At 50.0% G+C, this 12,166-nt stretch overlaps 1 protein-coding gene across 1 annotated transcript; it reads right to left on the reverse strand.

Moving 5' to 3' along the window:
• Positions 1-796: 796 nt before the first annotated feature.
• Positions 797-7,357, reverse strand: LOC133362643 (zinc finger protein 501-like). The gene is made up of 3 exons (XM_061581561.1): positions 7,170-7,357; positions 1,813-2,487; positions 797-1,646 (listed from the first exon to the last, which is right to left on the reverse strand). Exons 2-3 carry the CDS (start codon positions 2,461-2,463, stop codon positions 999-1,001), a joined length of 1,299 nt encoding a protein of 432 aa, XP_061437545.1. The 5' UTR covers positions 2,464-2,487; positions 7,170-7,357; the 3' UTR covers positions 797-998.
• Positions 7,358-12,166: the final 4,809 nt, after the last annotated feature.

Consider the following 12,166-nt stretch of genomic DNA (forward strand, 5'->3'; position numbering starts at 1 on the left):
GTGGTAGCAGTTACATTGGGGAAACCAAACGACATGTCTCGGACCGCATCCGTGAACATAAAGCTGACCTGAAACACGGTAGGACTAACACCTCAGCCGTGGCAGATCACTGTTACAACTCAGTGGGCTCACATGATATTGACTTCTCCAAGACAGAGGTTCTCTGCAAGCCATCTGGCTATCATGAGAGATTCGTTCATGAGGCGATCCACATATACAAACACAGAGACAACTTTAACCGAGAAGATGGATTCTGGCTCAGCAATCATTGGAAGGACGTAATAAACCATTTCGATACACATTAGGGTGTGTAGAATAATACATAGTGTGATATTAAATGTATAAGATATAGGTTGGTTTACAGCAATACAGTATATAATTTAATGTTGGGTTTATCTATGGCAGTATATAGTACGGTATATGCTCGTGTGATGTAAGAGAATAAGGTTTAGATGGAAGCATATTATAGAATTTTTACGAGGTAAAATTGTAATGTATTACTTGCTGTTAGTAACTCAGCTTATTATAGAGTATAGTAAGTATACTGATGGTGCAATGCAGTTTATACTTTAGTTTTTTTATGTAGTTTATACTTTAGTTTTCTACGTGGTTGTTGAGTAACTGCAGCTACATATCATTAACATTCCTTCCTTTGTTACTGCTAATCCCTGCACCCCCCTTGGTTGCTGCTGATCCTGCATAATGCATGGGCATAATATGACTTTGACACCCCCCCGCCCAACGCCTACGCATTTTCCATGAATATGCTAAATCCCTCTTCACATGCACATTCTTTTTGTTAAGGCGCTCTTCAACCCCCAATGCAGCTTATATATAAGCTCCTAGTTTGGTAGTGTCTCATTCTTCACCTGAAGACGGCTGCTTGCGTTGTAGCCGAAACGTCGTGAGAATTGTTTTATTATGTTTTATTTTTATTATTTTATTACTTCCCTTCTACGTGACTTTACCGAAAGAAACAAGAAGATGAATCCCTGCAGTCACGAAAGCTTTAAATCGAAATTTAATGGGGTCATTGCAGCACATTGACTTTCACAAGCTGATTTCAGATTACACTTCTTGTGGATTTTCTGATGCGTGCGTGTTCTCTGGTGTTTTTTAAGATTTGATGAATGTGCAAACGCTTTCCCACAAACACTGCACTTGAAGAGCTTCTCTCCTGTGTGTGTTTTCTGGTGTCGTCGAAGAGCAGATGAATCTGAAAACGCCTTCTCACACACACTGCACTTGAAGGGTTTATCTCCTGTGTGTATTCTCTGGTGGGTCTGAAGAGTGGATGACTTTGCAAACGCCTTCCCACACAGAGTGCACTTAAAAGGTTTCTCTCCTGTGTGTGTTTTCTGGTGGGTCTTAAGATTTGATGACATTGCAAACGCCTTCCCACACAGAGTGCACTTAAAAGGTTCCTCTCCTGTGTGTGTTCTCTGGTGTTGTTTAAGAGTAGATGAATAAAAAAATGCCTTCCCACACACACTGCACTTGAAGGGGTTATCTCCTGTGTGTGTTCGCTGGTGTCTTTGAAGATGTGATGACTGTGCAAACGCCTTCCCACACACAATGCACTTGAAATGTTTATCTCCTGTGTGTGTTCTCTGGTGTCTTTGAAGATGTGGTGACTGTGCAAACGCCTTCTCACACACAGTGCACTTGAAAGGTTTCTTTCCTGTGTGTGTTCTCTGGTGTTGTTTAAGAGTAGATGAATAAAAAAATGCCTTGCCACACACACTGCACTTGAAGGGCTTATCTCCTGTGTGTTCTCTGGTGGGTCTTAAGATTTGATGACATTGCAAACGCCTTCCCACACAGAGTGCACTTAAAAGGTTTCTCTCCTGTGTGTGTTCTCTGGTGGATCTTAAGATTTGATGACAATGCAAACGCCTTCCCACACAGAGTGCACTTGAAAGGTTTATCTCCTGTGTGTGTTCTCTGGTGGGTCTGAAGATATGATGACAATGAAAATGCCTTCTCACACACAGTGCACTTGAAGGGTTTCTCTCCTGTGTGTGTTCTCTGGTGTGATTTAAGAATGAACGACCATGCAAACGCCTTCTCACACACAGTGCACTTGTAAGGTTTATCTCCTGTGTGTGTTCTCTGGTGTGATTTAAGAATGCATGACAGTGCAAACGCCTTCTCACACACAGTGCACTTGAAAGGTTTCTCTCCTGTGTGTGTTCTCTGGTGTGATTTAAGAATTGATGACTTTGCAAACGCCTTCCCACACACACTGCACTTAAAAGGTTTCTCTCCTGTGTGTGTTCTGTGGTGTTGTTTAAGAGTAGATGAATCTGAAAATGCGTTCCCACACACACAGCACTCTAATGGTTTCTCTCCTGTGTGTGTTCTCTGGTGCTGTGTCAAGTTTCCAGTACGATCCGTGCTGTTTGCATGCTGGTCGCATTGTTTCCTTCTTGTACTGAACTGCGCTGAGTGCCTTTGCTCCATCAGGCCAATTCTGCAGAGCGTCAGCTGCAAACAGAAAAGCATGTCCACACCATCTATGTGAGTATTGAGGCACAGAGGAATGCATATATACAGTCACACATGACTTACACATCTATACATATTCATATTTTCATGATATAGTGAAAGAGATTCCCCAATTCATCACACGGGCTGTTAAGGCACACAATGCGAGGGCAAATGGTCATAAATATGCCTGGACACCCTAGTGTCTTCAAAATTAATGTTTACCAAAAACTCCAAGCACACAATTTCGGTTGTCTAGCTACGACAGGAATATTTAAGAAAAAAATTGTTAACCTAGCAAAGGCTTTTGAAAATAATACTATTTGTATTATGCAGAAATGTATAAATTATTGTTCATTTGCAACTTAGAGGTGTGAAGCCAGGCTCAGATTAACTTGAATGCGAGGATGAACAGATTTAACTTCAGCTGCATATGTGCTGTGTTAATTTCCTGACTGTTTCCATTCTTATGAAAATTTCCAAAGCAAAACTAAAATAAACTATATTTATGATTTAACCTCCATGTTCAATCGAGTCAATATACTTGACAGCAAATACAAACTTCACATGTTCATACACTTGCATGGTAAAAAGGTGGTTAAATTTTGACTTAAAACTTTCGTGACTGCAGGAATTAATATTCTCTGGTTATTTCGGAAAAGTCAAGTAGATAGAAAATAATAACACAAATAAAGTGAATATAAGAAAAAAAAAAACGACTAATGTAGACTGTAGCCTGGTTCTTAACCTCGGTGAGCGCAGAGGCGTAGCTAGGATATTTTGTGCCCAGGGACGAACTATAAAATTGGCGCCCCCCCCCCCCCGTTTAATCACATTTTCCTATTACATCGAATAAGGAATAACAATTTTAATGAAACATTGTATATAAAGAAGCAAATTCATAGAAATTATATTACATGGCTCACTCAGTCACTGTCGTAGACTGGTTGACATAGTCTACAAAAAATAATTTTTTCTTGATTTCACTGTCGCAAACTGGTCAATCACGTAATGAAAATATGTTTTTTCCAATGTTTTTCTTTCAACGCTAAGAAGAGCAAGATCGCTGAGATGATCTTGTCCCATTGAAGCACGCAAATACGACAAAATAAGTTTCAATTTGCTGAACGACCGCTCACAGCTTGCAATTGAAACTGCTACTGTTAATAAAATTTGTAGTGAAATTCGCAAATATGTCGTCTCCATAAAACACAATAAAACCAAGAAGATCCAAAGGAGTTTCTGGTAGAACTTAATTCCGGTTACCGAGCAGCATTTTGCAATCTCCAAATTCTGTGAAAAGTTTGTGGCCATTGATGTCGGTGTCATAGAAATTTCCAAAATCTGTGCAATTTCGACGAATTGCATCGACATCTGTGCCAGTTCTCCCGGCATCTTCCGACGTCACCTAATTCTTCTGTCCACATCGATCCCCCAGGCTGTGCATCTTGTTTTGGCGTTTTTTACAGCAACTTGGCTCAAATCATCACGAAGCTGGACAAATTCATGCTTCAAAGATTCAAGATCAGTTGCTGCTTCCTTGAAATGCATAGTAGGACCCTGTAAGCGCTTCTGAACACGATACATTTTTCCAAGAATGACATTCCAGAAATGTAATAAAACTATGAAGTAAAAATTTAATACGCATGCCTGTAACTGTTCTGCATCACTTCTGGTTTCAGGCGTCATAGTTACGTCCTCCGACAATTTGTCTAGCAGCCCTACTAGTTCATCCATTCCTTCATAGAGAGCTTTAACAGCTTCTGATCGTGCACTCCAGAGTGTTTCAGACTCCCGCTTTACTGTGATGGGCACAGCTTTTTTTTTAACTCTTCCCAATGAATTGTTGAACGAGAGAAAAATATATACTTTCAACTGTTCCAAAAAACGTGACGACAAGTGGATCCTGTTTAGCTGAGTGTACTCCTGCTAAGTTTAAGCTGTGGTTGTCACAGTTGACAAACAATGCTCTGTGATTTTTGTCACATATTCGTTGTTGAAGGCCGGATATATGCCCAGTCATCACAGCAGCATTGTGATAACATTGTGCCCGACAGTCGGCTAGAGGTATGTTGTCAAATTTCAGTATCTCGACGATGACTCTTTCTAGGCTTGCTGCATCTTTTTCATGTATCTCGATATAACCTAAAAAAGATTTTTTGACAGTTACTTTTTTAGTTTGAAAATCCACATCCACAAATCTTATGACCTGAGAAAATGTAATTACATGCAATGTAGGCTGTGTGTGGCGGGATATATAAACTTTTAGGTTGAGGTGTAGATTTGCGCAGTAGTTTCAGGCTGCCGCGCCCGCCGCAATAAGTGATAATGTAACGTTGTAAGCCTCATTTAGGCGCCCCTTTACCTTGGCGCCCGGGGACATATGTACCCCCCTGCCCCCCCCTAGCTACGCCTCTGGGTGAGCGTACTGGCAGTCTATAATGTAGACTGTAGCCTGGTTCTTAACCTCGGTGAGTGTATTGGCAGTCTATAATGTAGACTATTGCCTGTTTTTTGACGAGACCTTTGCAATGGACTAGACCTTGGCGATGGACACTCACAGCTTTGTATGTAAAAAAGTCCAGGCAGCTTCCACATAGTGTTACAGAGCCTAATGAAAGAATGCTGCTAGACTAATTTGAAGTGACACTTTGGATGCCAAATAAGGTCATGAACACATTAACCTGGTATAGGCGCTCCTCCACCACGTGTAGAACGTCCTGATTATTCATGGAGAGCTGAGCAGGTGCAGTGTTGTATGACATTAAATTCCCAGGGAGGTATTCTTTGGGTCTTTCGGTAAAGTCACGTCACTTAACCGAAAGACCCAAAGAATATGAATTCCTGCAGTTACGAAAGCTTTAAGTCAAGATTTTCCCAGGGAGGTGATCTTTTTGTAGAACATATGCAAGGCCCCATTTCGTCATGGAATTCTCCAGGTATAGAACACGATTCTCCAACTCAATATCATTGAGTAGCCATGACCAGATCATCAACATGCGTAACATGGTTGACCAGCAGGGGACGATCCCTTGACTATAACCAGGCATCGATTAGCGTATCATTGTTACTGTATGAAATGCAATTTTGTATAGGGCCATTGTGAGCTTCTCAAAATACATCATTATACTTAAGCATTACCTAAATAATGGGGGTAGGTTAACGGCAACTAAAATAAACATCACAATTGAAATAAGTACTGTACTGTATTCCAAATAAGGAATCATGTGTGCATTAACCACAATACTTGTGGTCAGAAAGCAAACAAAAACACTCTGCTAGAAAATGCATGGTCTGCTGCTGAGGCAGACTGTTGTAAAAGGTTTTAAAATGGGTGTAGACCAAGGGTCATAAGGAAGTGGCCGGGGCTAGTGATGTTAATGTAATAAATTAGCATGTTAATGTGAAATCGAAGAGTGGTGCAATCCAAAGCGGCCTCCCTACAAGACAGAGAAGGAGCGAGGCTCTACCTGGGTAAACAACAACTACCACCACGACAACAATAACCACGATGTGAACTTCTCACTTCAGATCTCAGTGAGCGGATACTAAAATAAATCACGCTTGCTAACACAGAGCGTACGCCTGGGATACACTGCCGAGATCATCGATGACCTCGCCGCCGAGAAAGTTCAGCAGTATCTGACAAGCACAACGTGGTGGCAGCCAGATGCGAACTGCCCATATCCCCCATCTAACACCCTTGCCGAGCACGCGCACGTGTGTGAGAGATTTGCTCGCGAGCGTGCGCATTTCTGACGGCTGGAACAGGAGCACACCATTGCAAGTCTTCTTCCAGAGGAGAAGCTCGCGAGAACGGTGAGAGGGGGGGGGGGGGGACGAGGGAGCCTCCAGGACCCCGTGAGACAACCCCAGGATGGGTGGCAGGGATACAGACCGGCATAGGAGACCACAGGCCATGCAACCCAAGTACGTGAGGAGGTAACCCAAGTACACCTGAATGTGACCAAGCTGTAGTCCACAGCGGAGATAGTCCAGTCCGAGGTGGGAGGGCTGCGCTCCATGGTCGGGGGGCTAACCAGGCGAGTATCTCAATAAGAGGCAGAACTCGAACAAATGCGCACTGGGAGGGTAAGGGGGAGTGGGAAAGGGGCCTCTTATGGAGCCACCGCCCTTCCCCGTGCGTGCTATCTATGCGACCAATGGGGGCATCTCGTGAGAGACAGTCCCCAGATAGCCGCGCGAGAGAAGCACCAGGGTTAAACACCAAGGCCTCCCTAAAGAGGGGACCACAGAGAGGTGCAATCCACGTGGTCCCAACACAAATAAACTGTCATGATAATGGTGACGAATGACCCCCACGCAGATATTGACAACAACATCCCAGAATGTGGCGACTGCGGGTGACTGGCTGCGGGAGCTGGTGGCAGGAATAATGGGGGCCACGTCGCTCGTGGAAGGGCAGGTGAACAGGCGGCAAACCCGGATTCTGCTGGACACGTGGGGCGGTAATGTCACTCGTGAGTGCAACACATTGCAGCGTGGTCGGGGTTGAAGTGGGCCGCCGACAGGCCCCGGATCGTGCGCTGCACACTGCAAGTGGAAGTGGGATGAGACTGCTGGGGAGGGTCACCCTTAAGGGTCGCCTCGGACACCAGGTGAGTAACCAGGAGTTATACGTGTCGAGCGTGTTATGCCACGAGTGTATTGCTGGTACCGACCTCCTGGAAAAGTTGGGGCTCAGCGTGCAGCCCCGCCGGCGATGCGCCACCGTGGAGGGCAGCGGGGAGCAGATTCCTTTCTTGGGACAAGAGCCGGGTTGCCCCCGCTTCGAGCCCGTGGCCGCTATCCTGGCGTCGGCCGTCACCGTCGGCATTGGTGTTCCAATGGGTTTTCCGTTTTTCTCCCAAACCTAAACTCAAAATATATTTGGAGGTGGTTAAACAGTCCAATGCAGGACCCTCCTGAAACATAATCTTTAACTGCTAAATAAGAAATTAAATTGGAAACCCTCAAACACAGTACACTATTTTTATTTTACCAGGTGAGGCCATCTGAGCTGCATAGCTCTTTTTCAGAATCGACCTGGACACAAATGATAGCTCAACTTAGTGGGTTAAATATGGAAATGTATTGCAGCAAAATTCTCAAAATGCATGTTTCTAAATGTGGAGAAAAATCAATGCCACTACAGGGAGAGAGAGAAAAAATAAAAATGTAAACTGCAATTATAAATGCGTCAGGGTTGGAATCGAACTCACGCACGCAGAGTACGCTCACGGAGTACACTCACACAAATGAGTATGTGGTGCCACAGCGACGGGGCCGCTCTGCCGAGCCAGGGAGCCGCCCGGCTTCCCCCCCCGCACCGCCCCCCCCCCCCCCCCCCCCATAAGCACACCCCCACCCGCATCCCCCCCCCCCCCCATAGAGCTGGAAGGGAAGGTTACCTGATCGACCGGTTTTTATCCGAGAGACCCTTATCGGGATTAATTCTCACGGTTTCCGGCGATCAGGGAATTGGATGACCTCCCCCGTGCTACGTGGTACCGCGGCGCTGCTGCCGGCCTTAATATGGTGTGGTCGCGGCGTGGGGCATTCGGCCACCGCGGTTGAGGCGCATTTCCCCCCACACACACCCCCACGAGTCGACGGGGCAAGCAGGGGAGGCACGAGACAGCATGAATAGCGGGGTCACAGGGGCTGTTGCGCATAGTCATGGGGGGTTGGGATAATTGCGCTTGAGCGCGCAGGCCCCATTGTTAGGAAGGGTAAGGGAGTAATTAGGATGTACGCCGCCAACGTCGCTCACTGATTAGCATATCAACAGCGCCTGGGGACTGCCGTGCGCGGGCTTGGGGTGCACGAGCCCATTGTTCAGCGCAGCATCCCCTTTGGAGGTAGGGAGGATAAATAGAGGAGCGGCAGAGGGGAAATCGGTCTCTTCTCTCCAGGCCAGCGGACCAGCAGGAGTTCCAGCCAGCGACCCGGACGTCCGTGCGACGCATCGAGGTACGCTGTTAGCGCAGAGAGCAGCGAACCTCCGCGGGCACCAAACAGTGAGTGGGGAGGTGAAGTAGGGTATCGTAAGCCGATAAATAGGGAATAGGTACAGGTTTAGTGGAATGGGCCGCCTCGTCGACTCACTGATTCAACATCAATTCGCAAGGTGGCATATAATAAATCATTAATAGCGAAGCGTGGTCTCGCGTGATCTTGTCGTGCAGTGTGAGCGCGTGGGTACGCAGTGATTCTGTGGTGCTGCGGCTCGCCTCGGGGAGCGCTGCGCAGAGCGGTGCGAGAGTGGGTGTCGCGTGTGTTCACTCCCGTGTGTGATACAGGTGCGCGAGTATAACGTGAGTTGAGTTGGAGTGCGCGGAGCGGCGTGTGTGTGGGCGTGCGTGCGTAATCGGCGTCCCCCCAGGTGCGCGCTCATAACGTGAGCGGCCAGCAGGCGGCGAGCGCTGCGCAGAGCGGCGCAAGAGTGGGTATCGCGTGTGGAGCTGTATGCGTGTGTGCGCGCACGTTCACTACGTGTATAATACGGATGCGCATTGGGAACGTGCCGCACAGGGCTATACTGCGAGCACGGCGTTTGATCGACGATGATGTGCGCACGTATGCTCGCAGCGTGGGAGCGCGGCGCGAGGCTGTAACCGTAGGGGCGTCGCGTTCGAATGCCGGCGAAACCGTAGCGGGTAATAGGGAGGTGGGGGTAACGTAAACGAATAGGGGATGCAGGCGGGAGGGACCCCGGGGGCCGACGGCCCCCACAAATTGGTGTCGGAAGCGGTACGGACCCCCGCGTTACCTCACGCTAAAATAAGACTAATATTACCGGCCGGGGGGCCCCTTCGTGGAAGGCATTCGCCCGCAATCTCTTAGGGGCCAAGGAAATTAATGGTATGGACGGACGCGCAGGCAGTACGTCAACTTAATATGAATCTTGATGGGCGGGCAGCCGATTTTGTAGAAGCGTTACCCGCGAGCGCACAGACACAGCTAGAGGAGCTGATGCGCCGACTCGATCAGCGTTTTTGGCACGCAGTGACGAGGAGGAAGCAAAATCGGCCTTAGAGGCGCGCCGTCGCCAACCTGGCGAAGATCTACGTGATTACGCCGAGGATGTGCGCGAGTTAACAAAGATCGCACGCCCGGGGTACGCAACTGATGTTATTGAGGAACTGGCCGCCGAGAAAATCCAGCGGTACCTGTCTCGCACGGCGTGGTGGCAGCCAGACGTGAGCTGCCCACGTCTCCTTAACACCCTTGTCGAGCGCGCACGTAAGTGTGAAAGAATTCACAGCGAACGCGCGCAGCTCCGGGGGCTGGGGACAAGAGCGCACCATATGCGAGCCTGCTCTCGGAAGACGAGGAGGAGGAAACAGGAGCTCGCGAGGACGGTAAGGGGCCGGGAAAGAGAGCCACAGAGGACCCAGCGAGACACCCCGGGGTGGGTAGCCGGGTTACAGGCCGGTATGGGAGATATGATACCCAAGTAGGTGAAAGGGTAACCCAGGTACGCGAGGAAGCAAATAAAAATATGACCCAAACTGCAATCCTCCGTTGAGACCATCCGATCCGAGATGGGGGAACTAGACTCCACGGTAGGAGGGGCTAACTGGAAGGATAGCGCGACTAGAAGCAGAGTATGAGCAGCAGCGCACTGGGGGAGGAGGGAGTGGGCAGAGAGCCCATTACGGAGCCGCCACCCCTCCCCGGGCATGTTATATGTGCGATCGCCGAGGGCATCTGGTGAGGGACTGTCCTCAGGTCGCCCGAGCTAGACAAGAGCTAAGGTCAAACACTAAGGCCCCCCTAGAGAGGGGACCACCGGGGGGCGAAATCGACGTAGCCCCGACACAAACAAGCTGTGAGAATAATGGCGAGCGAGTGATCTCCACACAGGTTCCAGCAACAACGCCCACAGAAACGGTGACTCCTGGCGACTGGCTGCGGGAGCTGGTGGCGGGGATCACGGGGGCCACGTCGCTGGTGGAAGGGGAGGTAAACGGAGTGCGTACCCGAATCCTGCTGGACACGGGGGCGGTGGCCTCGCTCGTGAGCGCAGCGCACTGCAGCGCGATCGGGGGGTCGACGTGCGTCACCTGCAGGCACCGGACCGCGCGCTGCACACGGCGAGCGGAGCCGGAATGGGGCTGCTGGGGAGAGCCACCTTAGAAGTCCGCATAGGCAGCCAGGTGTGCACCCAGGAGTTCTACGTGTCGAGTGCGTTGTGTCACGAGTGTATCGCAGGTACCGACCTCTTAGAACGGCTGGGACTCAACGTGCAACCCCGCCAGCGATGCGCCACCGTGGAGAGCAACGGCGAGCGGATACCGTTCCTGGGACGAGAACCGACGCGCCCCCGCTTCGCACCTGTGGCCGCTATCCTGGCGACGGCAGTCACCATCGGACCCGCTCACCGAGATGCTGGTGCCGGTGGCAACATCCCCCACCGACCCCGCGCTCCGACCAATCAGGGGAGGTAATGCTAACTCCTCACCCGGAGTTGGCAAAACGATATGGGGGTCGTGGGATCCGCCACGTTGGTAAACGCAGATGGGGACCGATTGTTTATGCGGATGTTTAACCCGCACAATACCCCAGCGATACTGCGACGGCGCACACCGATCGCCACTGTACACCCCCTGCACGCACGCCACTCTACTGACGAATCGGTGTTCGCACTCTGGGCTGAGGACCCCGGTCGTTCGGAGGGTGACCAGGACCTGGCCTGGCGAGTCGGCCCGACTCCCCGAGCCGAGGTCGTTCCCCTGCTCGACGCGTTACATGTACCATGGGCGGATTTACCTAAGGGAGGGGCCGATCGGCTGCGCGAGTTACTGCGGGAGTATGCCGACGTATTCAGTGAACACGACTCGGACGTGGGTCGGACCGATCTTGTTAAGCACCAAATTGACACCGGTGCAGCCCCGACCCATCAAACTCCCTGCGTACCGAGTGGGCGCACTCCGAACGCGACCAAATCAAAGAGGCAGTTGGGGACATGCTTCGCGATAACATAATTCAGCCCTCGGCGAGCCCCTGGTCAGCCCCGGTGGTACTAGTAACGAAAAAGGATGGGTCAAACCCGGTTCTGCGTCGATTACCGTAAACTAAAGCAGTCACGCTCGGCGATGCCTTCCCCATACCCCGCATCGACGACACCTTCGACAGTCTCGCAGGAGCGCGGTATTTTTCCACCCTCGATCTGGCGTCCGTATACTGGCAGGTGGAGATGACGGAGGAGGATCGGCCAAAAACAGCATTCACCACCCCGATGGGCCTGTTTGAGTTTCGAGTGTTGCCGTTCGGACTCACTAACGCGCCCGCGACGTTCCAGCGGTTGATGGAGTTGGTGATGCGGGGCTTGCAGTGGGAACAGTGCCTGATTTACTTGGGACGATGTGATAGTGTTCAGTAGATCTTTGTCTGAGCATTGGGTCCAGGCTTCGAGAGGTGTTCCAGCGCTGCGAGCGGCTCATCTCAAGCTCAAGCCACGTAAGTGTTACATCGCACAACGCGAGGTGGGGTACCTCGGGCATCGCGTCAGCGAGGCAGCGTGCTCACGATCCGAGAAGGTACGCGCCGTAGTGGAGTGGCCACGGCCACAGGAATCTGACGGAGATCAGATCATTTTTGGGGCTCGCCACCTATTATCGTCGATTTGTAAAGGGATTCAGCGAGATTGCACGCCCCCCTCACCCAACTCCAC

This window comes from Lethenteron reissneri, unplaced genomic scaffold, assembly GCF_015708825.2.
Source record: "Lethenteron reissneri isolate LAM-NWPU_2019-01 unplaced genomic scaffold, ASM1570882v1 scaffold_1562, whole genome shotgun sequence".
Taxonomy (NCBI): Eukaryota; Metazoa; Chordata; class Hyperoartia; order Petromyzontiformes; family Petromyzontidae; genus Lethenteron; species Lethenteron reissneri.